The sequence below is a fragment of the Dendrobates tinctorius genome, unplaced genomic scaffold (assembly GCF_039654945.1).
Source record: "Dendrobates tinctorius isolate UK_male_01 unplaced genomic scaffold, ASM3965494v1 ptg000502l, whole genome shotgun sequence".
In the NCBI taxonomy this organism is placed as follows: Eukaryota; Metazoa; Chordata; class Amphibia; order Anura; family Dendrobatidae; genus Dendrobates; species Dendrobates tinctorius.
Genome location: NW_027362161.1, coordinates 924,051 through 947,696, shown reverse-complemented (window position 1 = coordinate 947,696; position 23,646 = coordinate 924,051). Strand labels below are relative to the sequence as shown.

General features: G+C 48.9%; 1 protein-coding gene and 1 pseudogene across 3 annotated transcripts in view; one reads left to right on the top strand and one right to left on the bottom strand.

Annotated features, from left to right (window-relative positions):
- DLG4 (discs large MAGUK scaffold protein 4) overlaps nucleotides 1-22,102 on the top strand; it is a 169,447-nt gene extending 147,345 nt beyond the window's left edge. For all 3 annotated transcript variants that reach the window (XM_073564932.1, XM_073564931.1, XM_073564933.1), the window contains 5 exons: nucleotides 12,727-12,828; nucleotides 15,261-15,433; nucleotides 15,520-15,629; nucleotides 17,324-17,415; nucleotides 21,267-22,102. In XM_073564932.1, the coding sequence (XP_073421033.1) occupies nucleotides 12,727-12,828; nucleotides 15,261-15,433; nucleotides 15,520-15,629; nucleotides 17,324-17,415; nucleotides 21,267-21,373 (584 nt within the window). In that variant the 3' untranslated portion in view covers nucleotides 21,374-22,102. The remainder of the gene's footprint in view (nucleotides 1-12,726; nucleotides 12,829-15,260; nucleotides 15,434-15,519; nucleotides 15,630-17,323; nucleotides 17,416-21,266) is intronic.
- LOC141078096 (serine/arginine-rich splicing factor 9 pseudogene) lies at nucleotides 1,543-4,202 on the bottom strand (annotated as a pseudogene).
- Nucleotides 22,103-23,646: the final 1,544 nt, after the last annotated feature.

Here is a 23,646-nt window from a genome sequence, read left to right as displayed (position 1 = left end):
ATGGACCAGGGATCCTCCCGCCGCACGCCCACTGTCCCTTTTAGGCTCTGTGCACACGGTGCGGATTCTGCTGTGGAATTTTCCGCGCAGATTTTGCTAATCTGCAGGTAAAATGACCTGCGTTTTACTTGCAGTTTTTGTGCAGTTTTAGTGCATGTTTTGTGCGGATTTCGGTTTTCACCTGCAGATTTCTATAATGGAGCAGGTGGAAAACTGCAGCAAAACCGCACAAAAGAAGTGACATGCTGCTTCTTTTATTCCGCACCAAATCTGCGCAGAAAAATCGGCAGCATGTGCACAGCGTTTTTTGTTTTACATAGCCTTAAATGGTACTGTACATCACGTGCAGTTCTGCTGCAGTTCTGCAGGGTCAAATCTGCTTCAGAACTGCACAGAATCTGCACCTTGTGCACAGGGCCTCAGACAACACAGGATGAGGGTAAAACAGTGTGGCCATGCTTTATGGAGCCATAAAACACAACAGCAAACAGAACAGTCCCAGCAAATACCCAAGATGGTGCATATTAAAGTCTCACCATTCTGCTGACTCCCCAGGATAATAGCAGCTGTGACCTCAGATCTTCCAGGGCCGTTTACCCCACCTCTGGCTCACAGAGAGGAGGTAACACCAAGTGTAGGGAGATGACCGTCCATTCAGGTACAAGGCCAGGTGACCGGAGGGTCTCACCCTGGCTTCATCTTCCAGGGCCGACTACCCCACCTGTGGCACGCATAGAGAGGAGGTAATGACAAGTGTAGGAAGATGACCGTCCATAGAGTCCATACGAGGTTTCTCCAATCGTATCCATGGTTCAGGGATGGTCAGTGAGAGAGCTCTGTATTTCTTCAGTTGGAGCCGTCATGCCATGACGTGACATCTGTAATGTAGAGTCTCTGGACACATCGAACACAACGTGTTGCAATTTGCTGCGGTCACCGCATCGTCAAAACGACTCATCCGCATACATCCGCACGGCCTGATAGGTACGCAGGCCGCATGCAGACGTAGGCGGAGCTGACCGGAGGAGGTGCGGCAGTGGGCGGAGCTTCACGGAGGAACTACGCAGCCCTCCGCCGCTCTGCCTAACGCTAGTGTGAGACCAGCCTTGGTCATTCCACCACAGGCTTTGAGGGAAGGTGGTAAGTGGCCATCACTCACTGCTGGAGTGTTCAAACAACATGCACAGATTGTCCTTCATATTGCAGAGCACCAATGGGTCATCAACATATTAAACTTTCAATCATTGTGCCTTTGTTTCCCAAAGATAGTAGAACAATACTAGGACTGCGATACAAGGACAGATACAATAGCTAATCAGCAGCCAGTCAGCAAATGGCAGCCAGTGATCAATAATTCACTGACAATAAGGGTGAACAGTCATTCTCACTCGACCTCCAGCTCATGCCCCTGGGCCTCCTGAAGTATGTCTGGATAATTCAGATTAAATGTGATGTCACCACATACCTCCCCCATCGTAATTAGCCAGACATGATAGGCCTCCAATCATCCTTCTCCACTTTTCGGGGACAGTCCACATGTCTTCAAGCAGAGACACGAATATAAGAGGTTCCACCTTTATGAGAACGAAACTTTGTATCTTCAGTTTCTTCAAAGCATATTCCATGTTATCCTTGCGAACAAACCCCACAATCCCGGTGCCATCCTTGTGAACATCAGCATAGCAGACATCTCCAGCTTCTCTCATATAATCTTTTAGATCCTGCCAACTTCCGGAAGGGGGAAACTGAGACAGGTCTCTGTATTCAGTTTTCCGAGAAAGTGATCCATTCATTCCTCCAGTGGAGTCCTCCATAACCTCCCACGGGTCTCCTGCTTGACCTGGGAAACTCCACACGTAAACCACGAGAACCGAACTCGTATCCATTGCTTTCACTAACAGCGTTTTCCACCTCCCACGGATACTGGAATGGTGCAGCACCGCCTCCCCTATGATTCTTCAGCTCAATGGTACGGATCCTCCTATACTGATGGAACAACTCCTCCAGCTCCTTCTCTCGTACATTGGCCAGTAAATTGCCCACAAATATGCGCCCGTTTCCCAAGTGCAGACCCTCAGCCCTGGAGAAGGCCACATGGCGGCCTGGTAAATGGTGTTCTGGTGGTACAATATCTGGGCTGGTTATCACTGTCCTTGACTGGCTGGAGGTGGCTATGGAGGTTTGCTGGTGTAGAGTGGTCAACCTGCCATATAGTGTGAACAGGGTATATCACTTCATCCTTTGCTGGTGTATCCTGGGGGTAGGGCCCCTCAGATCCTGATGGCTCGCCTTGGCAGACATTAACTGGATTTGCCGGAAGATGGGCTCTAGGCATGGGGCGCCTCAGACCCTGATGGCGCGCCTTGGCAGACATTGACTGGATTTGTCGGAATATGGGCTCCTGGCATTGGGCCCCTCAGACCCTGATGGCTCGCCTTGGCACACATTGACTACATTTGCAAGAAGATGTGCTCCAGACATGGTGCCCCTGCCCTGGGAGCAATCTTTGGCAACGTGTCCAAGGCGCCCACATGTATAACAGCACCGTGGGTGAGGCCACTCACTGGCTCTAGTAATAACCCTTTGTCCTGGTGGGTTTTCTGCTGGGAAGTGGGAAAATCCTGCTTGAGTGACTGGTGGCCAATCAAATCTTTGGTTGATGGGTATACTGGGATGGGTGGGCATATTTGGTCTCCAGCTGGGTCGATTGGATGTAAACTCGTCAGCCAATCAGGCTGCTTGCTCCGAGGTGTCGGGTTTCAGGTCGGCTACCCACTCTCGAATTTCTGGGGCTTAAGCACAATCACTTCCCCGAACGTCGAGCCAGTGCTTGCAGTGTCTCTGGAGTTGACTGCCAAATTCTACATAGGAGACGCCCTGGCAAGACAATGTCCAGTACTTGGTGCGATATCTCTCAGGGGGTATGGTAAAAAGTGTCAGCAGGGTGTCCTTAATAGTTTCATAGTCCTGGCAATATTGAGGCCCAAGTGACTGGGCAGCATCCAATCAACCTAGTCCACAGATATTTAGCCCAGTCAGCTGTGGGTACCTGGTGCCTTAGTGTAACGCTCGCACCCAGACTGGGATGTCGTGAGGTAGGATTGTGGACCCACTGTACCACAACCCAGATTACCCTGGAGGGGCGTGACTAAGTAACTACCTTGGTGTTCACTGGAGCCGGGTGCGGGCAAGTACAGACGGGCACGGCTGGCACTTTGGCGGGCACGGCTGGCACTCTGGCAGGCACGGGTAGGATAAGAGACAGGTAGAAATGAGTTCAGACTGGAGAGATCGGAATAATAGGACTCGGGGAACAAGCTTTGGGAAGTGGAGCCACGGGGTGTGGAGGGGAGCGAAGCTGGGTGCGGCGCGAAGAGCGGAGCAGAGCCGCAGGGGTGAACACAAGGCTACACACAGCTGTGTAGGGAAGAAAACAGACAAGGACACAAACAGGTTCAAGTACAAGACAAAGGATTCAGGTCTGGGCATGCAGCCCCCAGGGAGGCAGAAAGCAGGACAGGACCTGGCAACTCTGCAACAAAGTAAAGACTGACAGTTTGTTGCTCAGTCATCTCCCTATGGGTGGAGATGCCTTAAGTACCCAATACCTGTTGGGAGTAGACTGGGACCAAATTAGGGGTGTGCACTCTGTCTCTATAAGACTCAGAAAGTGCTGTCCCCCTAAGCATACAGCCAGGAAGTATGCAGCAAGCTAGGACATGAGGCCCACTGCTTGGAGCAGGCAGAGGACAGAAATCACAGCATGACTTGGACTGGTGAGTAAGATGGGAGATGGGAAGCCATGCAGTGATGCCGGCAAGAATGTTAAAATCAGCATTAGAGTCTCAAAATCTTGAGGATGTTCATCAACCTCTGTGTTGGACTCTTTACGGTTCTGGGTCCCAATGCAATCAACAATTCCTGGATTCCGGCCTCTGGGTATTGGATTCCAGACTACGACTGGATCCTGGATTTGGCAAGCAGCTTAGATCCTCTGCGTCCACTTCAGTGGAGTTTTCATCCTCCTCTATGACATTCTGGGCATCCCAAGGGAACAGTTCCTTGATCAAATCCGACCAAGTGTCGGTGGTCCGGTATTCAATCCGTCGAAGCTGCGACAGCTCCTGTAGTTGTGATTTCTTGCTGTGGCTATACATCCACTCTGGTCCTCTTCCCAAGGCCGAGTTGGTGGGGTTGAACATGGTGATGTCCGTAACCTACTGTGTATGCCTCATCAGTGGTCTGCTGGGTCTGTCTGTATGCCTCCCTGGTTGTGAAGCCCTGGACGGTGTCTACGAACACCAGTCCCCTGCAGCTCCCCCGGTTCTGCCGTGTAGTGTCCCACTTCCTGCCACCATAGTGTGTAGACACGGGGGAGTCGACGGGCGCCAAGGTCTGCTAGCCGGACCTGCATGAAGCAGGGATCATCCTGCCGCACGCCCAGTGTCCATGGGCATATCACTACTCAGACAACACAGGGTGAGGGTAAAACAGTGTGGCAATAATTTATTGAACCACAACACACAATAGCAAACAGAACAGTCCCAGCACAGGACCCGAGATGGTGCACATTAGTCTCACCCTTCCCTGACTCGCCGGGATAATGGCAGCTGTTACTTCAGATCTTCCAAGGCCGACTACCCCACCTGTGGCTCGCACACAGACAGGAGGTAACGACAAGTGTAGGAAGATGACCATCCATAGAGTCCATACGAGGTTTCTCCAAACGTATCCATGGTTCAGTGATGGTCAGTGAGGCCGCTCTGTATTCCCTTGTTGGAGCCGTCATGGCATGACTTCTGCAATGTAGACTCTCTGGACACAGGAAGATCCTCCTTATTATAGGTTACACTCTCATTCAGCCATTCCACCACAGGCTTGGGGGGAAGGTGGAAGGAGGCCATGCCTCACTGCTTGAGTGTGCAAACAACACACATAGATTGTCCTTCATAATGCAGAGCACCAATGGATCATCCACATATTAACAACATTCAATCATTGTGCCTTTGTTTCCCAAAGATAGAACAATACTAGGACTGCAATACAAGGACAGATACAATAGCTGATCGGCAGCCAGTCAGCAAATGGCAGCCAGTAATCAGTAATTCACTGACAATAAGGGCCACAGTCATTCTGACGTGAACAGCTCATGTCCCTGGGCCTACTGAAATATGTCTGCAGATTAAATGCGATGTTGCCACATCCATCATTGTACAGGAGGAGGAGGTGAGCTGTGACATCAACTATTACCAGGCAGCGGCTGCCAAGGCAAACAGGACCATGGGGTGCATTAAAAGAGGTCTGGATACACATGATGAGAGCATTATACTGCCTCTGTACAAATCCCTGGTTAAACCGCACATGGAGGACTGTGAACAGTTTTGGGCACGGGTGATCAGGAAGGATATAATGCAACTAGAGCGAGTACAAAGGAGGGCAACAAAATTAATAAAGGGGATGGGGGAACTACAATACCCAGAGAGATTAGCAAAATTAGGATTATTTAGTCTAGAAAAGACTCTCTCCGAGGATCTGTTTATACCAAGGAAGGTGACCGTCACAAGGGGGCATTCTCTGCGTCTGGAGGAGAGAAGGTTTTTCCAGCAACATAGAAGAGGATTCTTTACTGTTATGGCAGTGAGAATCTGGAATTCCTTGCCCCAGGAGGTGGTGATGGTGAACTCAGTCGAAGGGTTCAGGAGAGGCCTGGATGTCTTCCTGGAGCGTAACAAGATTGTATCTTACTGTTATTAGGTTCTTTAGAAGGACGTAGATCTGGGGGATTTATTCTGACGGGATATAGGCTGAACTGGATGTGCAGCAGCCCTGGTACGGGGCTATTCCGTTCACTGTTATCCACCCCCACGCAGCGTTCACAGCCGATAGAATCACCACAGACAACAGGTCTCGGGGATAACAGCCGCTTTACTTCAGCAGAACGGGGAGCTATAACATGGAGTAATGGGAACAGCTCACGTGGGGAATCCACGGCCCGTACAGATAAGGATTGGGTTCTGTGATGGTGTGATATGTTATGTGGATGTCATTTTTTTGTGTATTCCTATTTTTAACAATTCCAGTTATTTTCATAGTGTTTTTCTTATTACATTGTAAGTCTACAGCCTCACTGTATCTGTCTCTTGATGACCCCCTGTAGTGCATTAATCCCTAAGGCCTTTTGTTCTCCTCTGGGAGGTAACTTGTTTGACTACCCCTGGACAAGGAAGGGGGTGGGGGGAAGAACGGCAGCTGGACAACAAGTGAGTTCCGGTAGAGACAAGATGGTGAAAAGGCTGCATTTCAGAGAGAAGGATCCATTATTATCCTCTGGTGCTAGAGTGTTTTGGAATCTCGTTTCCCTGGACATTTTATCCTGATGCTGGACTGCATTCTTATTCTGGACTATCTTATCCTTTGTGTGGTGGACTGAATATGGACCTTTTCGTATTTTTGCCTGAATAAAGGTCTTGGAATTGTTCACTCTTCGCTCGCTCTGTTGATTGTGTGATACCAGAGAAGGACCCCGTGACAGGTTCTTACACAGAATTGAGGTTCTGGAGCTTTAAGACCGTGGATTAGTCAGGAGCAGGACTTGCAGGTAATTATAAGAGAGTTCAAAGTCTCTTGGTGGCATAAAAGCAGAAGAGGGAATATACGGAATATGTACAGACCCGACATCCCGGATTCATGTCCTCAGCCGGTCACGGTACGGGCAGAAATATACTGGAAGTAAATAGCGGATAATTTGCGGTGAGGCGGTAGACCCTCGATTTCCTCAACACGTGGAGCAATAGGTTCTTCTGTACACAATTAGTGCGACCTAATGCTGGAGAAACATGCCCTAAACCGGACAGCAGGGACCCAGGGTTAGAAAGAATGAAAAGTCTTCAGCCATCTTGGCTGTAGAAGTCAGGGGAAGATCCAAGGCATTAGGCTTGGCTGTAAGTCTGGAGATGAAGAGAAGGATGAACCTCCAGGCTTGGAGACCCCTCACATGAGGTCTGCTCTGGGTCACATCTTGAACCAGACTCCTCAGGGAACCTTCCAGAACCCTGTCTTGTCTCCACAGAGACTGGAGGTAGCTCCTTCCATTGAGCCTTGGTGACAGGGTCACCGACCAATAGGATAACTCTCAATTCTTGTGTCAGACTTCACATTGTGAGAATAATATAAATCATGAATATATGAGACTAGCTGAAGAGCCCGGCGCTGCCCGGGCATAGTAACTAACTACGGTTACGGTTAGTGTGCAAAGCTGAGTGTAGAGCCCCGTCCACGCCGTGTAGCCACATTCACTATTCTATCCCACATCATCCCGTCAGCCAGAGCCACTGGACTACTACCCCTAATATCCCACATCATCCCGTCAGCCAGAGCCACCGGACTACTACCCCTAATATCCCACATCATCCCGTCAGCCAGAGCCACCAGACTACTACCCCTAATATCCCACATCATCCCATCAGCCAGAGCCACCGGACTACTACCCCTAATATCCCACATCATCTCGTCAGCCAGAGCCACCAGACTACTACCACTAATATCACACATCATCCCATCAGCCAGAGCCACCGGACTACTACCCCTAATATCCCACATCATCCCGTCAGCCAGAGCCACCGGACTACTACCACTAATATCCCACATCATCCCATCAGCCAGAGCCACCGGACTACTACCCCTAATATCCCAAATCATCCCGTCAGCCAGAGCCACCGGACTACTACCCCTAATATCCCACATCATCCCGTCAGTCAGAGCTACCGGACTACTACCCCTAATATCCCACATCATCCCGTCAGCCAGAGCCACCGGACTACTACCCCTAATATCCCACATCATCCCATCAGTCAGAGCTACCGGACTACTACCACTAATATCCCACATCATCCCGTCAGCCAGAGCCACCGGACTACTACCACTAATATCCCACATCATCCCATCAGCCAGAGCCACCGGACTACTACCCCTAATATCCCACATCGTCCCATCAGCCAGAGCCACCGGACTACTACCCCTAATATCCCACATCGTCCCATCAGCCAGAGCCACCGGACTACTACCCCTAATATCCCACATCATCCCATCAGTCAGAGCTACCGGACTATTACCACTAATATCCCACATCATCCCGTCAGCCAGAGCCACCGGACTACTACCCCTAATATCCCACATCATCCCATCAGTCAGAGCTACCGGACTATTACCTCTAATATCCCACATCATCCCATCAGTCAGAGCTACCGGACTATTACCTCTAATATCCCACATCATCCCGTCAGCCAGAGCCACCGGACTACTACCCCTAATATCCCACATCGTCCCGTCAGCCAGAGCCACCAGACTACTACCACTAATATCCCACATCGTCCCGTCAGCCAGAGCCACCGGACTACTACCCCTAATATCCCACATCGTCCCGTCGGCCAGAGCCACCGGACTACTACCCCTAATATCCCACATCGTCCCGTCAACCAGAGCCACCGGACTACTACCCCTAATATCCCACATCGTCCCGTCGGCCAGAGCCACCGGACTACTACCCCTAATATCCCACATCGTCCCGTCAGCCAGAGCCACCGGACTGCTACCCCTAATATCCCACATCATCCCGTCAGCAAGAGCCACCGGACTACTACCCCTAATATCCCACATCGTCCCGTCGGCCAGAGCCACCGGACTACTACCCCTAATATCCCACATCGTCCCGTCAGCCAGAGCCACCGGACTACTACCCCTAATATCCCACATCGTCCCGTCGGACAGAGCCACCGGACTACTACCCCTAATATCCCACATCGTCCCGTCGGACAGAGCCACCGGACTACTACCCCTAATATCCCACATCGTCCCGTCGGACAGAGCCACCGGACTACTATCCCTAATATCCCACATCGTCCCGTCAGCCAGAGCCACCGGACTACTACCCCTAATATCCCACATCGTCCCGTCGGCCAGAGCCACCGGACTACTACCCCTAATATCCCACATCGTCCCGTCGGACAGAGCCACCGGACTACTACCCCTAATATCCCACATCGTCCCGTCGGCCAGAGCCACCGGACTACTACCCCTAATATCCCACATCGTCCCGTCGGACAGAGCCACCGGACTACTACCCCTAATATCCCACATCATCCCATCAGCCAGAGCTACCGGACTACTACCCCTAATATCCCACATCATCCCATCAGCCAGAGCCACCGGACTACTACCCCTAATATCCCACATCGTCCCGTCGGCCAGAGCCACCGGACTACTACCCCTAATATCCCACATCATCCCATCAGCCAGAGTTACCGGACTACTACCCCTAATATCCCACATCATCCCGTCAGCCAGAGTCACCGGACTACTACCACTAATATCCCACATCATCCCGTCATCCAGAGCCACCGGACTACTACCCCTAATATCTCACATCATCCCGTCAGCCAGAGCCACCGGACTACTACCCCTAATATCCCACATCGTCCCGTCAAAGCCAGTAAAAGTGGAATAGTGAGTTGCAGAAAGATGGTTCACTAAGATCCCAGGTCAACTTGTAATTTGCCCGAATCATGGATGTACAGCATCTGTATGCAGTATAGTATCATATTTAATGGGTTGTTATGGATAAAGCATTGCGTGTTATATGGATATATTCAGGTGAATTATGGGGAAAGTAGCACTTTAAAAAAAACTCACAGCATCAGAGCACAGTAACACATCAATAATGCATAAAAGTGCCTGTGAGAAAATATGAAATCCACATGACATGTAATATGTGCGCTTTCCTACATTCATGTGTGTCACTTAAGGCTACCACACGGGAGGGGGGATTCATTTCTGTCATGTGCTCACTGCTCCTTTCTGGGAGACAGACGATGGATGGAGCTTATGTTCCCAGGGATGCTAGATTTCTCCCACCATGTCAGTGTCTGCTGAGGTGTTGTCAAGTGGGAAAACTTGCGCATAGCAACCAATCACAGCTCAGCTACTGTTAACCAGCTCTGGTGAAATGAGAGATGCTTAGTGATTGGTTGCAAAGGAAAACTGTTGCTCATAGCAGCCAATCATGGCTCAGCTTCTTTTGAACAGCTCTGGTGAAATGAAAGATGCTTTGTGATTGGTTGGTGATATACACACACACACACACACACATTGATTTTTATATATAGAGATTAGTGAGTAATGGATTCATTTACACCATATAACAGTAAAAGGAGAACTTAGGGGTGAGTTGAGGTGTAAAAAAGCCACTCACGGTCCAGGGTTACTTAGAGGGACATACCCAGTCTGGACCGGGTCACTACATATGGAAAATGGCTTTTTCGGCCTTGCTAACTACGTTACTATATTGTGTATGTTGGATTGTTATGAATGGGTCACCGAGGAGGGAAAAAAAAAGACAACGAGCTAAGTCTCAGAAAACCAGAGAAGTTGGTAACTATGCAGATTGCAGATCCCTGATCTTAACCGCACAGCTAGCAGCAGTCGTGGAGCGTTCCTACGATGGTCCTAGACGCCTCGGCACAACCGGAGAGCTACATAAGCCTAAAGCAGGAAAAGAGGAAAACTAACTGCCCCAGAGCAGACCCCAAAGGAAAGACAGTCCCCCACATGTATTGACGGTGAAGCAAGATGAAAATACAAACAAAGGCAGGAAAAAAGACTGAGCAAATGATGGGGCCCGGCTAACTAAAAAGGACAGAAAAGGAAAGACACTGTCTGCAATCTGCCCAAAAAAACCTACAAAAATATTGTCCAACACTTCTGCAAAATTAACCCTGAAGTCACTAGACTTCAAAACCAATATCAGCACTCTGAAATATTCTGAGACAGAGCAAAAAGAAGCCAATCTAATAAGGGACAAAAAGCAGATTGGCAAATACTGATTAATAGGAGTGGAATTTCAGCATAGCCCCAGCAGGGGCAGGCTGATTACACAAGAAACTGAATTGACCAACAAGCGCAAGTGTGAACATTAGCAAAAAACAAACTTAACTTGAGAAGACTGGAAGAGAATTGAAGTCCAGGACCTGAGAAGCAGACTGAATCATCAGCACCCGGATATGGCGTCGGCTGTCTTATATCCAGTCTGATACTCCAGAGATCCAATCGTTATCTTCCTCATCAGGTGGCAGATCACTACCACTTAAACCAACCTCACTACCTCCTGTCACCACTAGAGTGAGAATGGAAGGGGAACTCTCAACTGGTGGAGCAGAAAATGAGTTCATAACAGTGTATCCTGTGTTATCAGCTGTATATAGAGGTGGTATCGGTCATTGTACAGGAGGAGGAGGTGAGCTGTGACAGCACCTATTGTGTATGGTGGATCCTGTGTTATCAGCTGTATACAGAGAGGTTATCAGTCATTGTACAGGAGGAGGAGGTGAGCTGTGACATCACCTATTGTGGATCCTGTGTTATCAGCTGTATACAGAGAGGTTATCAGCTGTGTTTTTCTGTTATTTCTGCTGATAAGGAATCTAGTGTAATTCATTTCTGGAGATTCAGTGACTGATATTAGTATTGCAAAATTACATTTCATTTATTATTTTTATGTCACGATCTTTGTTGTTTATTTTTTGCAATGTTTTTTTAACAAACCCTTTGAATTTGGTCCTGAATAAAACTGGTCAACTCATTGTGCCGCATCCATTCCATCCACCGATATTATTGCTGTGTCACAGCTTTAAGAAAAAACATTAATTCCTTAAGAAAATGTTTTAACATGACAGACGTGATCATGGTCTGGTTGTCATCCGCATGGTGCAGGAGGCAAATGGTGGGCGGATTAAGGCGGGTTTATCAGGGCGGGTCGGATCAGGGCGGGTCGGATCAGGGCGGGCCGGATCAGGGCGGGCCGGATCAGGGAGTGTCGGATCAGGGAGTGTCGGATCAGGGAGTGTCGGATCAGGGAGGGTCGAATCAGGGAGTGTCGGATCAGGGCGGGCGGATCAGGGTGGGTCGGATCAGGGCGGGTTTATCGGGGTGGGCGGACGTGCACTTTGGCCACATGTTACAGTAACGCATGGGGCAGCTCGCCCATATGGAAACTGTTGTGCTCTGCTGACATTGTAGCTTCCACTGTCCTCTCACGTGGATCCGCCGTCCTCCCCTGGGTTTTCGCTCCACTCACGAGTCCTTTATGCAGAACGTTCTCTTTCTGCTCTAAAAATAAACAATGAAAGAAACCAGAGGGCCCCCTATCATACGTCACTGGGGCCCCCTATCATACGTCACTGGGGCCCCCTATCATACGTCACTGGGGCCCCCTATCATACGTCACTGGGGCCCCCCCATCCTACGTCACTGGGGCCCCCCATCCTACGTCACTGGGGCCCCCATCCTATGTCACTGGGGCCCCCCCATCCTACGTCACTGGGGCCCCCCCATCCTACGTCACTGGGGCCCCCCCATCCTACGTCACTGGGGCCCCCCCATCGTACATCACTGGGGCCCCCCATCCTACATCACTTGGGCCCCCCATCATACATCACTGGGGCCCCTCTGCCTCAGACTGCAGCGAGAGTGCCCACGATGCCAATGCTACTTTTCTAAGCAGTAACGAGAAACTGAAGAGATACGTGGACATGTGAACAGAGCCTTAGGTCCTCTGAGGTCTATAGAGGATATATTAGGAATTTAGATGAAATGAAGGAAATGTTATTTCTTGCAGTACTTCTGCTTTCTCGGTTAATATTGATGCTTCCTCCTTTTATCTCTTGTTATCTGCAGTGCACTATGCTCGTCCCATCATCATACTGGGGCCTGGGAAGGACAGAGTTAATGATGACCTGCTTTCTGAATTTCCTGATAAGTTCGGCTCCTGTGTTCCTCGTGAGTATTCCTGTGGTGGGCTCTAGGGGCCTCTGTTAATGGTGTTGGATCAGTTGTCATGTAGAGGTCTGTTCTTCAGTCTCTACAAGTTGTGAAACGTTCACAAAGTTTTGTTTTCCACATTTTGGTATGAATTTGTAGTCTTTCTTTGCCTTAAAAATTAAGGTAATCATGAAAACTCAATTTCAGTTGACTTTTAGCCCGGCCACAAAACGACCTGCTTACATCATTCTGCTGATTGTCTCGTTAGCTGTGGTGGAAGTGGTGACCAGGAAAAGACAGCTGACATCACTCCTTCATGCTGATTGATAGAAGAGCCATATGATGGATTTAAGAGGCTGCTCCGTGCTGGAATTCATCATCTTCTGTTATGCCTAATAGTCACCTCCAAGGAAACACGTGCAGCCATCATTGTTCTGCATCTAAAGCATGTTTTGCATCCTTGCTTTACAGGCAAGGACATAGCTGTTTGTAAGATTGCCCCTAAACCAATCATTTATTGGATCAAGAACTTCAATGAGAAAGGATCAATTACTGAGAAGGAGACTTCAGAGAGACACAAATAATTCCCGCAACTGCGAGAAAAGTCTCCTACAGACGATTAAGCAATGGGATCTGTTTAGCCCCAGTGCAGAGCTTGCTCAGGAGCGGCAGCAGGCATCTACACACAGCGACAGAGTGAAGTCTTCTGGTGTCAAGAAGGGAAGCAAAGAAGCCACCTCTGTCCAAGACAAAAGTCCAGGACAGACAGACATTCTGCAGGATTACAGGGATCTGACTGCAGAGGACGAGAGGAAAGTTATTGTTTCTGAAGCTTCAGACTGTGACATTGGGGAGAATAACTGTCCAGAGAAGACAAGGTGACGCTGCAATGAGTCCTGTGTCTGCCAGAAAAGACTCAGGAGACTACTCATGTGTGGGGGCTTCTCATCCATGGAGGGGATCACTCACAATGTGCGGGGGCTTCTCATCCATGGAGGGGGATAACTCACAATGTGTGGGGGCTTCTCATCCATGGAGGGGGATAACTCACAATGTGTGGGGGCTTCTCATCCATGGAGGGGGTCACTCACAATGTGTGGGGGCTTCTCATCCATGGAGGGGATCACTCACAATGTGCGGGGGCTTCTCATCCATGGAGGGGATCACTCACAATGTGCGGGGGCTTCTCATCCATGGAGGGGATCACTCACAATGTGCGGGGGCTTCTCATCCATGGAGGGGATCACTCGCAATGTGCGGGGGATACCGAGTGCGCGGCACAGAAGAACGCATTAACGTTATATGGAAAACCTCCTCACATAAGGTACCAGAACATAACACAGAGCGTGTACCCGGGATGACATGAAATGCTCTGGTGGAGAGGAGAGACTGAAACACTTGTGTAAAAATGTGGAGAAAAATGGGAGAAAGAAGTCGGAAAGCTCAATGGATGGATTGCCACCTGGTGTAACGGGCCCATCGACAAGAAGAAGATGAGATAATTACCAGAAAGATGAAGACTCCTCGTAGTAACCAGTCTGTGAATGATCAGAGGAGAGCAAAGTATTCACATTTGTAGCCACATCCCCTAACTATTCCACATGTGCTCAGAAATGGGAACGTAAGAACCCAAGACTGGGAGCGGGATTCCACCACGCCTGCACGGCTGAGTGGTTGGTCCGATACCTGAGAACTCAACATATTTACTCTGTGACTGTGTGTGATAAAACCACGCTGAATGGAGAAGTCCATCATGTTTCACTGGATGGTGGATGAATGTCCAGAAATACGGTCCATGTACACGAGCCGGTAGCGATGGTGTCCACCACAGAGGAGGACTTGTGTGTACAGCTCTGTATTAAACCTTACAGGACAGGGTGGACATTAGGGTCGCCCTTACTGACCTGGTGGCATAGTTCACACTCAGGCTGCATACATGTCCTCCCGGGGACTGTGTGTTTACCTGAGGCAACAAATTATGGCCCAGGTCCCTGGATTTCTTGTTGATGCCTGGACGGTTTTTTGAATTCATCCCCTCAGACAAGCCTTTTTTTTCTTCAAATGGCCCATGCTTTCGTAACATTGAATTTTTAGATAATTGTCTGATGTCCCATGTTTCTGCACTTATGTGCCTACTTTAGGATGGCTGTAGAGATGCCTTCCTCCTTAGTATTGAGTACTGTGGTCGCCAGATTATATGGGATTTCTAAGTGAGTGTGAGACATGCCCACCACTTCATGTCTTCATGATTAAGGGTGCGTAGACGGCTGAAACGCGTCGATGTCTTTGTTGTCCATGTTTTTGGTGATAATGACATTATGTATGAGGCGCTTTGGTTGCTCCGGTCCAGGACAGGGTTATATCTGAGCCCTGGGCCGGTCATATAATGTCCACCTCATTGGTGACCTATAAGGTCACCAATAACCCAACACTGTTCTCTTACCCTATAGATACGACGCGTCCCAAGCGAGATTACGAGGTGGACGGAAGAGATTACCACTTTGTCTCATCTCGAGAGAAGATGGAGAAAGATATTCAAGGTCATAAATTTATTGAGGCTGGACAGTATAACGGACACCTGTATGGGACGAGTGTGCAGAGTGTCAGGGAGGTCGCGGAGCAGGTAATCATGGCGTTGTCCTTCCAGAAGTCTCCATCTATATTTATGTCATTGTCCCAATAATCAGAGTCTTGGTCATCTCTTCTTAGGGTAAGCATTGCATCCTGGATGTCTCTGCTAATGCTGTGCGACGTCTTCAGGCAGCTCAGCTTCAGCCCATCGCCATCTTTATACGACCTAAATCTCTGGAGAATATTCTGTAAGTTCTGCCTGCCTCGCTGTTGTGGTCTTGTCTGTAGAGATGTTGTCTTCTTCCTATGTAGAGGAGTAGTCAGCAGGGTCCATGTACTGCCACCTATTCAGCTCTGGTAGAGATTAGTGTCTCTGCTGGTCAGTGGTGAGCTAACTCCAGTTATGGTCTGTCAGTGGTCACCAGGTGTGGACATCTAGTCTGCCAGCGTTGATCTTGTGTAGAGATCCGGTCTGTCATTGATGATTTGGTGTAAAGATCTATTCTGTCTGTATTGATAGTGTATAGAGATCTGGTGTCAGTGATGATCTAATGTAGAGATCTGGTCTCAGTGATGATCTGGTGTAGAGATCTGATTTATTACTGATGGTCTGGTCTGTCAGGTCAGTGATATCTGGTGTAGAGATGTGGTCTGTCACCAATGATCTGGTGTAGAGATCTATTCTGTGTTGATATTGTTTACATATGGTTTCCTAGTGATGATCTGATGTAGACATCTGGTCAGTCAGTGATGATCTGGTGTAGACATGTGGTCAGTCAGTGACGATCTGGTGTAGAGATCTGGTCAGTCAGTGATGATCTGGTGTAGACATCTGGTCAGTCAGTGATGATCTGGTGTAGACATCTGGTCAGTCAGTGATGATCTGGTGTAGACATCTGGTCAGTCAGTGATGATCTGGTGTAGACATCTGGTCAGTCAGTGATCTGGTGTAGATATCTGGTCAGTCAGTGATGATCTGGTGTAGACATCTGGTCAGTCAGTGATGGTCTGGTGTAGATATCTGGTCAGTCAGTGATGATCTGGTGTAGACATCTGGTCAGTCAGACAGTGATGTGGTGTAGACATCTGGTCAGTCAGTCAGTGATCTGGTGTAGACATCTGGTCAGTCAGTCAGTGATCTGGTGTAGACATCTGGTCAGTCAGTCAGTGATCTGGTGTAGACATCTGGTCAGTCAGTGATGGTCTGATGTAGATATCTGGTCAGTCAGTGATGATCTGGTGTAGACAACTGGTCAGTCAGACAGTGATGTGGTGTAGACATCTGGTCAGTCAGTCAGTGATCTGGTGTAGACATCTGGTCAGTCAGTCAGTGATCTGGTGTAGACATCTGGTCAGTCAGTCAGTGATCTGGTGTAGACATCTGGTCAGTCAGTCAGTGATCTGGTGTAGACATCTGGTTAGTCAGTCGGTGATGATCTGGTGTAGACATCTGGTCAGTCGGTGATGATCTGGAGTAGACATCTGGTCAGTCGGTGATGATCTGGTGTAGACATCTGGTCGGTCGGTGAAGATCTGGTGTAGACATCTGGTCAGTCGGTGAAGATCTGGTGTAGACATCTGGTCAGTCGGTGGTGATCTGGTGTAGACATCTGGTCAGTCGGTGGTGATCTGGTGTAGACATCTGGTCAGTCGGTGATCTGGTGTAGACATCTGGTCAGTCGGTGGTGATCTGGTGTAGACATCTGGTCAGTCGGTAACGATCTGGTGTAGAGATTCGGTCTGTTGGTTTCAAAGTGTAACAGTTGTAAGGTTGACAGTAGATTGAGCAGCGAGTTCTCTCTTTGCCCACCTTTTTGTTTCCGATCACATTGCCATACATGAGGTTATGTGATATATCTAATACTGTTTGTTTCCAGGGCAGATCAATGTATAGATCTGTGATCATTTGTGATCTCCTCTTTCTCCTATTCTGTTCTGCCAGAGAAATTAACAAACGTCTAACTGAGGAACAAGCCAGAAAAACATATGAGAGGTCTACAAAGCTGGAGCAAGACTTTACCGAGTGCTTCTCAGGTGAGAAAGCGTCATCGCTGTGTGTATATGGGGGTACTTCTTATCGCTCCTGCAGAAGATAATGACAGTAGAAATAACTTCAGAATGTTCGAAGAGAAGCTGCTTTCTATGTACCTCAGAAGAAGAGAAATGGAAGCATCTGACCCAAAGAAGCAAGAGAAATAATAATATAATAATAATAAATGTTATTTCTATAGCGCCGACATATTCCGCAGCACTTTACATTTCAGAGGGGATTTGTACAGACAATAGACATTACAGCATAACAATAATCACATAGATCATAACAGATACCAAGAGGAGTGAGGGCCCTGCTCGCAAGCTTACAGTCTATGAGGAAAGGGGAGACACGAAAGGTGGGTGGTAACAGTTGCCCTGATTGTATGGACCAGCCATAATATTAAGTGTGTAACAGTACAGACACAGAGGGCTAATGGATGCATAAAGCATGTGGGAACATGATGCGGGGAACCTGGTTATGGAGGAAAGAAGAGAAAGAAGCAGTGAGCAGACATACTGCTGGAGAACCGCTACCAGGCTCTCACGCAGGACAGCTATGAAGATGTACATCAAAAAGGTGCTTTACCCACAAAGAACACCCAAGTAAGAAATCAGAAGCCTCTTGAAGGGAAAAAAGTGCTATGGTGAAGAAGAAAAGGAGTGATTCCCTACTGAGAGGAACAGAAGCCGCTATTTGCCGAATGGACATCACCTCACGAGAAATGTGCTGACTTCCATGTGCTCAAATCAAAGATGTCTGATAGGGTATCAAAACTCTTCAGTGCTACAGACGACCACCCACATCTATTAATACAAGTAGGAGCAAATGACAGCAAGAAAGGACCTGGTCACTATAGACAGAGACTTTGAAGACCTGGGCCGGAAAGTAAAGAAGCTGGGAGTGCAAGACTTATTCTCATCCATCCAGTGGACGGGCATGGACCAAGGAGATTGAACTGGTTTCTACAGATGAACAACTGGCTAGGTCGATGGTGCCATGAGCAACCTTTTGGGTTTCTTGACCATGGAGTGAATTGCCTATATGATGGATTCCTTGCTAGAGATGGGTTGCATCTTATGAAAACAAGAAAACAAATGTTTGATAGACGCCTTGCTACACTCATCAGGAAAGCTTTAAACAAGAGCAATGTGGAATGAGATATAAGCAGCTAATTTCTTTTGAGAATGTTGCATTTTATGTTAGGAAAACGTATATCTCCACAAAGATCCAGGCTTCAGAGAATGGTAGCTTTGTAGAAACAGTTTGAGTAAGAATACAATGAGAGAAGAACAGAAAGGACACCATTGTACATGTTTACTATAGGCCACCTGGATAGACTGAACATATTGATGAACTCTTTTTGCACCAGATGTCTTTGTTCTCAAAAAGTATGACACAGTGATCATGGGAGATTTTAACTATCCAGATATTTTTTGGAAATCTCTTAGGCAAAATTACTGGGTCTAGAAACACGCACCTAGTGTTCCCATGTCTACGCTCAGTACGCACCTAGTGTTCCCATGTCTACTCTCAGCACACACCTAGTGTTCCCATGTCTACGCTCAGTATGCACCTAGTGTTCCCATGTCTACTCTCAGCACGCACCTAGTGTTCCCATGTCTACTCTCAGCACGCACCTAGTGTTCCCATGTCTACTCTCAGCACACACCTAGTGTTCCCATGTCTACTCTCAGCACACTCCTAGTGTTTCCATGTCTACTCTCAGCACGCGCCTAGTGTTCCCATGTCTACTCTCACCACCCGCCTAGTGTTCCTATGTCTACTCTCAGCACGCGCCTAGTGTTCCCATGTCTACTCTCAGCACACACCTAGTGTTCCTATGTCTACTCTCAGCACGCACCTAGTGTTCCCATGTCTACTCTCAGCACACACCTAGTGTTCCCATGTCTACTCTCAGCACACACCTAGTGTTCCCATGTCTACTCTCAGCACACACCTAGTGTTCCCATGTCTACGCTCAGCACGCTCCTAGTGTGTCCTTGTCTACTCTCAGTTCACGCCTAGTGTACAAATGTTTATCCTCAGCCCACGCCTATTGCTCCCCTTTGTACTCTCCACACACGCCTAGTGTTCCCATGTCTACTCTCAGCACGCGCCTAGTGTTCCCATGTCTGCTCTCAGCACACACCTAGTGTTCCTATGTCTACTCTCAGCACACACCTAGTGTTCCCATGTCTACTCTCAGCACACACCTAGTGTTCCCATGTCTGCTCTCAGCACGCACCTAGTGTTCCCATGTCTACTCTCAGCACGCTCCTAGTGTTCCCATGTCTACTCTCAGCACACACCTAGTGTTCCCATGTCTACTCTCAGCACACACCCAGTGTTCCCATGTCTACTCTCAGCACACACCCAGTGTTCCCGTGTCTACTCTCAGCACACACCCAGTGTTCCCATGTCTACTCTCAGCACACACCCAGTGTTCCCATGTCTACTCTCAGCACGCTCCTAGTGAACCCATGTCTACTCTCAGCACGCTCCTAGTGTTCCCATGTCTACTCTCAGCACACACCTAGTGTTCCCATGTCTACTCTCAGCACACGCCTAGTGTTCCCATGTCTACTCTCAGCACACACCTAGTGTTCCCTTGTCTACTCTCAGCACGCTCCTAGTGTTCCCATGTCTACTCTCAGCACACACCTAGTGTTCCCATGTCTACTCTCGGCACACTCCTAGTGTTCCCATGTCTACTCTCAGCACGCTCCTAGTGTTCCCATGTCTACTCTCAGCACACACCTAGTGTTCCCATGTCTACTCTCGGCACACACCCAGTGTTCCCATGTCTACTCTCAGCACGCTCCTAGTGTTCCCATGTCTACTCTCAGCACACGCCTAGTGTTCCCATGTCTACTCTCGGCACACTCCTAGTGTTCCCATGTCTACTCTCAGCACACACCTAGTGTTCCCATGTCTACTCTCAGCACACGCCTAGTGTTCCCATGTCTACTCTCAGCACGCTCCTAGTGTTCCCATGTCTACTCTCAGCACACGCCTAGTGTTCCCATGTCTACTCTCGGCACACTCCTAGTGTTCCCATGTCTACTCTCAGCACACACCTAGTGTTCCCATGTCTACTCTCGGCACACTCCTAGTGTTCCCATGTCTACTCTCAGCACGCGCCTAGTGTTCCCATGTCTACTCTCAGCACACGCCTAGTGTTCCCTTGTCTACTCTCAGCACGCTCCTAGTGTTCCCATGTCTACTCTCAGCACACACCTAGTGTTCCCATGTCTACTCTCGGCACACTCCTAGTGTTCCCATGTCTACTCTCAGCACGCTCCTAGTGTTCCCATGTCTACTCTCAGCACACACCTAGTGTTCCCATGTCTACTATCAGCACACACCCAGTGTTCCCATGTCTACTCTCAGCACACACCCAGTGTTCCCATGTCTACTCTCAGCACACACCTAGTGTTCTCATGTCTATACTCTCAGCACGCACCCAGTGTTCCCATGTCTACTCTCAGCACTCACCTAGTGTTCCCATGTCTACTCTCAGCACACACCTAGTGTTCCCATGTCTACTCTCAGCACGCACCCAGTGTTCCCATGTCTCCTCTCAGTTCACGCCTAGTGCTCCCCTTTGTACTCTCCGCACACGCCTAGTGAACCCATGTCTACACTTAGCACTTGACTAGTTGGCCCATGTCTACTCAGTACATGCCTACTGTCCCCATGTCTACACTCAGTACGCAATTAGTAGGCCCATGTTTACTCAGTTCATGCCAAATGTGCCAATGTATATCCTCAGTACACGACTAATGTGCCGATGTTTGTAGTAGAGAATTTTAACTTCTGTTACAATCTGTCTTTATGTTCTTCTCCACAGCGGTGGTCGAGGGGGACAGCTTTGAAGAGGTCTACCATAAAATTAAGGGGATCATCGAGGATCTTTCAGGGCCCTACATCTGGGTTCCTTCCAGAGAAAGACTTTAAAACCAGCCTCCTTCTCCAATCTCGCCGTAAATAGAGGAGACCTCTCTCTCCTGGAGCATTGTGTATCCGGAGGCAATAAGGCACTCCGGCATCTACCTGGCTCATGTTGCCACCACTACCTGGAGTGCCTGATTACTTCTGAACGGGGCTGACATATCCTCCGACCGGAGACTTGGATATTGTATGTCTACAGGGCTTTCTCTGTGTATCTTTTACATGCAGAAACTCTCTAGAACACAACCTGGTTCTTCTGCTCAGCTCCTTGTGGGAGGTGTTTCCTTTTGAGCCGGCCCCTGCTGTGGGCTGAGCCTATTGTATAAAGAGACTTTTAGTCCTGGTTTTTTATCTCGCTGTCTGCGTTTATTTTGTGCATGCATCTTATACTGGAAGGGAGAGAACTTGGAATTAATGGACAAATACCCCATTATTTCCTTCCCCCTGTCCCCACGCACATGCCCTAAGAGCAGTGGGCAATATGGACAATAACTTCCCCTTTTAGGGGCAGTAGATTTATGGATGTCTCCTTAGCTCTCAAACAAAGCCATGGAGGGGTTTAGTGTGAAATGTTCTTCAGGCCCTGTCATGTGAGAAGTTTAAGACATAATGCTCTTCAGGACACAATGTAACAGAGCCGTGAACTACAGGGCCTTGGGACGGTAAAGGGTTACATACGTACAGTAATAAAAAATAAAACTATTTTATGTGGATAAATAAAATGTTATATATTTACTTGTCATCTTGTGGTCTTTGCTCAGATGTAACAAAGGGACGTACATCATTGGGTAATCAGAAGCCAGTGTCCTACACCACTGGGTAGTCAGACATCAGAGTCCAAAGCCACTGGGTCGTCATATGCCAGGGTCCTACACCACTGGGTAGTTAGAATCCAGGGTCCGACACCACTGGATAGTTAGAAACCAGGGTCCGACACCACTGGATAGTTAGAAACCAGGGTCCGACACCACTGGATAGTTAGAAACCAGGGTCCGACACCACTGGATAGTTAGAAACCAGGGTCCGACACCACTGGATAGTTAGAATCCAGGGTCCGACACCACTGGATAGTTAGAAACCAGGGTCCGACACCAATGGATAGTTAGAAACCAGGGTCCGACACCACTGGATAGTTAGAAGCCAGGGTCCGACACCACTGGTTAGTTAGAAGCTAGGGTCCGACACCACTGGGTAGATAGAATCCAGGGTCTGACACCACTGAATAGTTAGAAACCAGGGTCCGACACCACTGGATAGTTAGAAGCCAGGGTCCGACACCACTGGTTAGTTAGAAGCCGGGGTCCGACCACTGGTTAGTTAGAAGCTAGGGTCCGACACCACTGGTTAGTTAGAAGTCAGGGTCCGACACCACTAGTTAGTTAGAAGCCAGGGTCCGACACCACTGGATAGTTAGAAGCCAGGGTCCGACACCACTGGTTAGTTAGAAGCTTCAAGCTAGGGTCCGACACCACTGGGTAGACAGAATCCAGGGTCTGACACCACTGAATAGTTAGAAAACAGGGTCCGACACCACTGGTTAGTTAGAAGCCGGGGTCCGACACCACTGGTTAGTTAGAAGCCGGGGTCCGACACCACTGGTTAGTTAGAAGCCGGGGTCCGACACCACTGGTTAGTTAGAAGCCAGGGTCCGACACCACTGGTTAGTTAGAAGCCAGGGTCCGACACCACTGGTTAGTTAGAAGCCAGGGTCCGACACCACTGGTTAGTTAGAATCCAGGGTCCGACACCACTGAATAGTTAGAAACCAGGGTCCGACACCACTAGATAGTTAGAAGCCGGGGTCCGACACCACTGGTTAGTTAGAAGCCGGGGTCCGACACCACTGGTTAGTTAGAAGCCAGGGTCCGACACCACTGGTTAGTTAGATAGAAGCCAGGGTCCGACACCACTGGTTAGTTAGAAGCCAGGGTCCGACACCACTGGTTAGTTAGAAGCCAGGGTCCGACACCACTGGTTAGTTAGAAGCCAGGGTCCGACACCACTGGTTAGTTAGAAGCCAGGGTCTTACACCACTGTGTAGTTAAAAGCCAGGGTCCGACACCACTGGTTAGTTAAAAGCCAGGGTCCGACACCACTGGTTAGTTAGAAGCCAGGGTCCGACACCACTGGTTAGTTAGAAGCCAGGGTCCGACACCACTGGTTAGTTAGAAGCCAGGGTCCGACACCACTGGTTAGTTAGAAGCCAGGGTCCGACACCACTGGTTAGTTAGAATCCAGGGTCCGACACCACTGGTTAGTTAGAAGCCAGGGTCCGACAC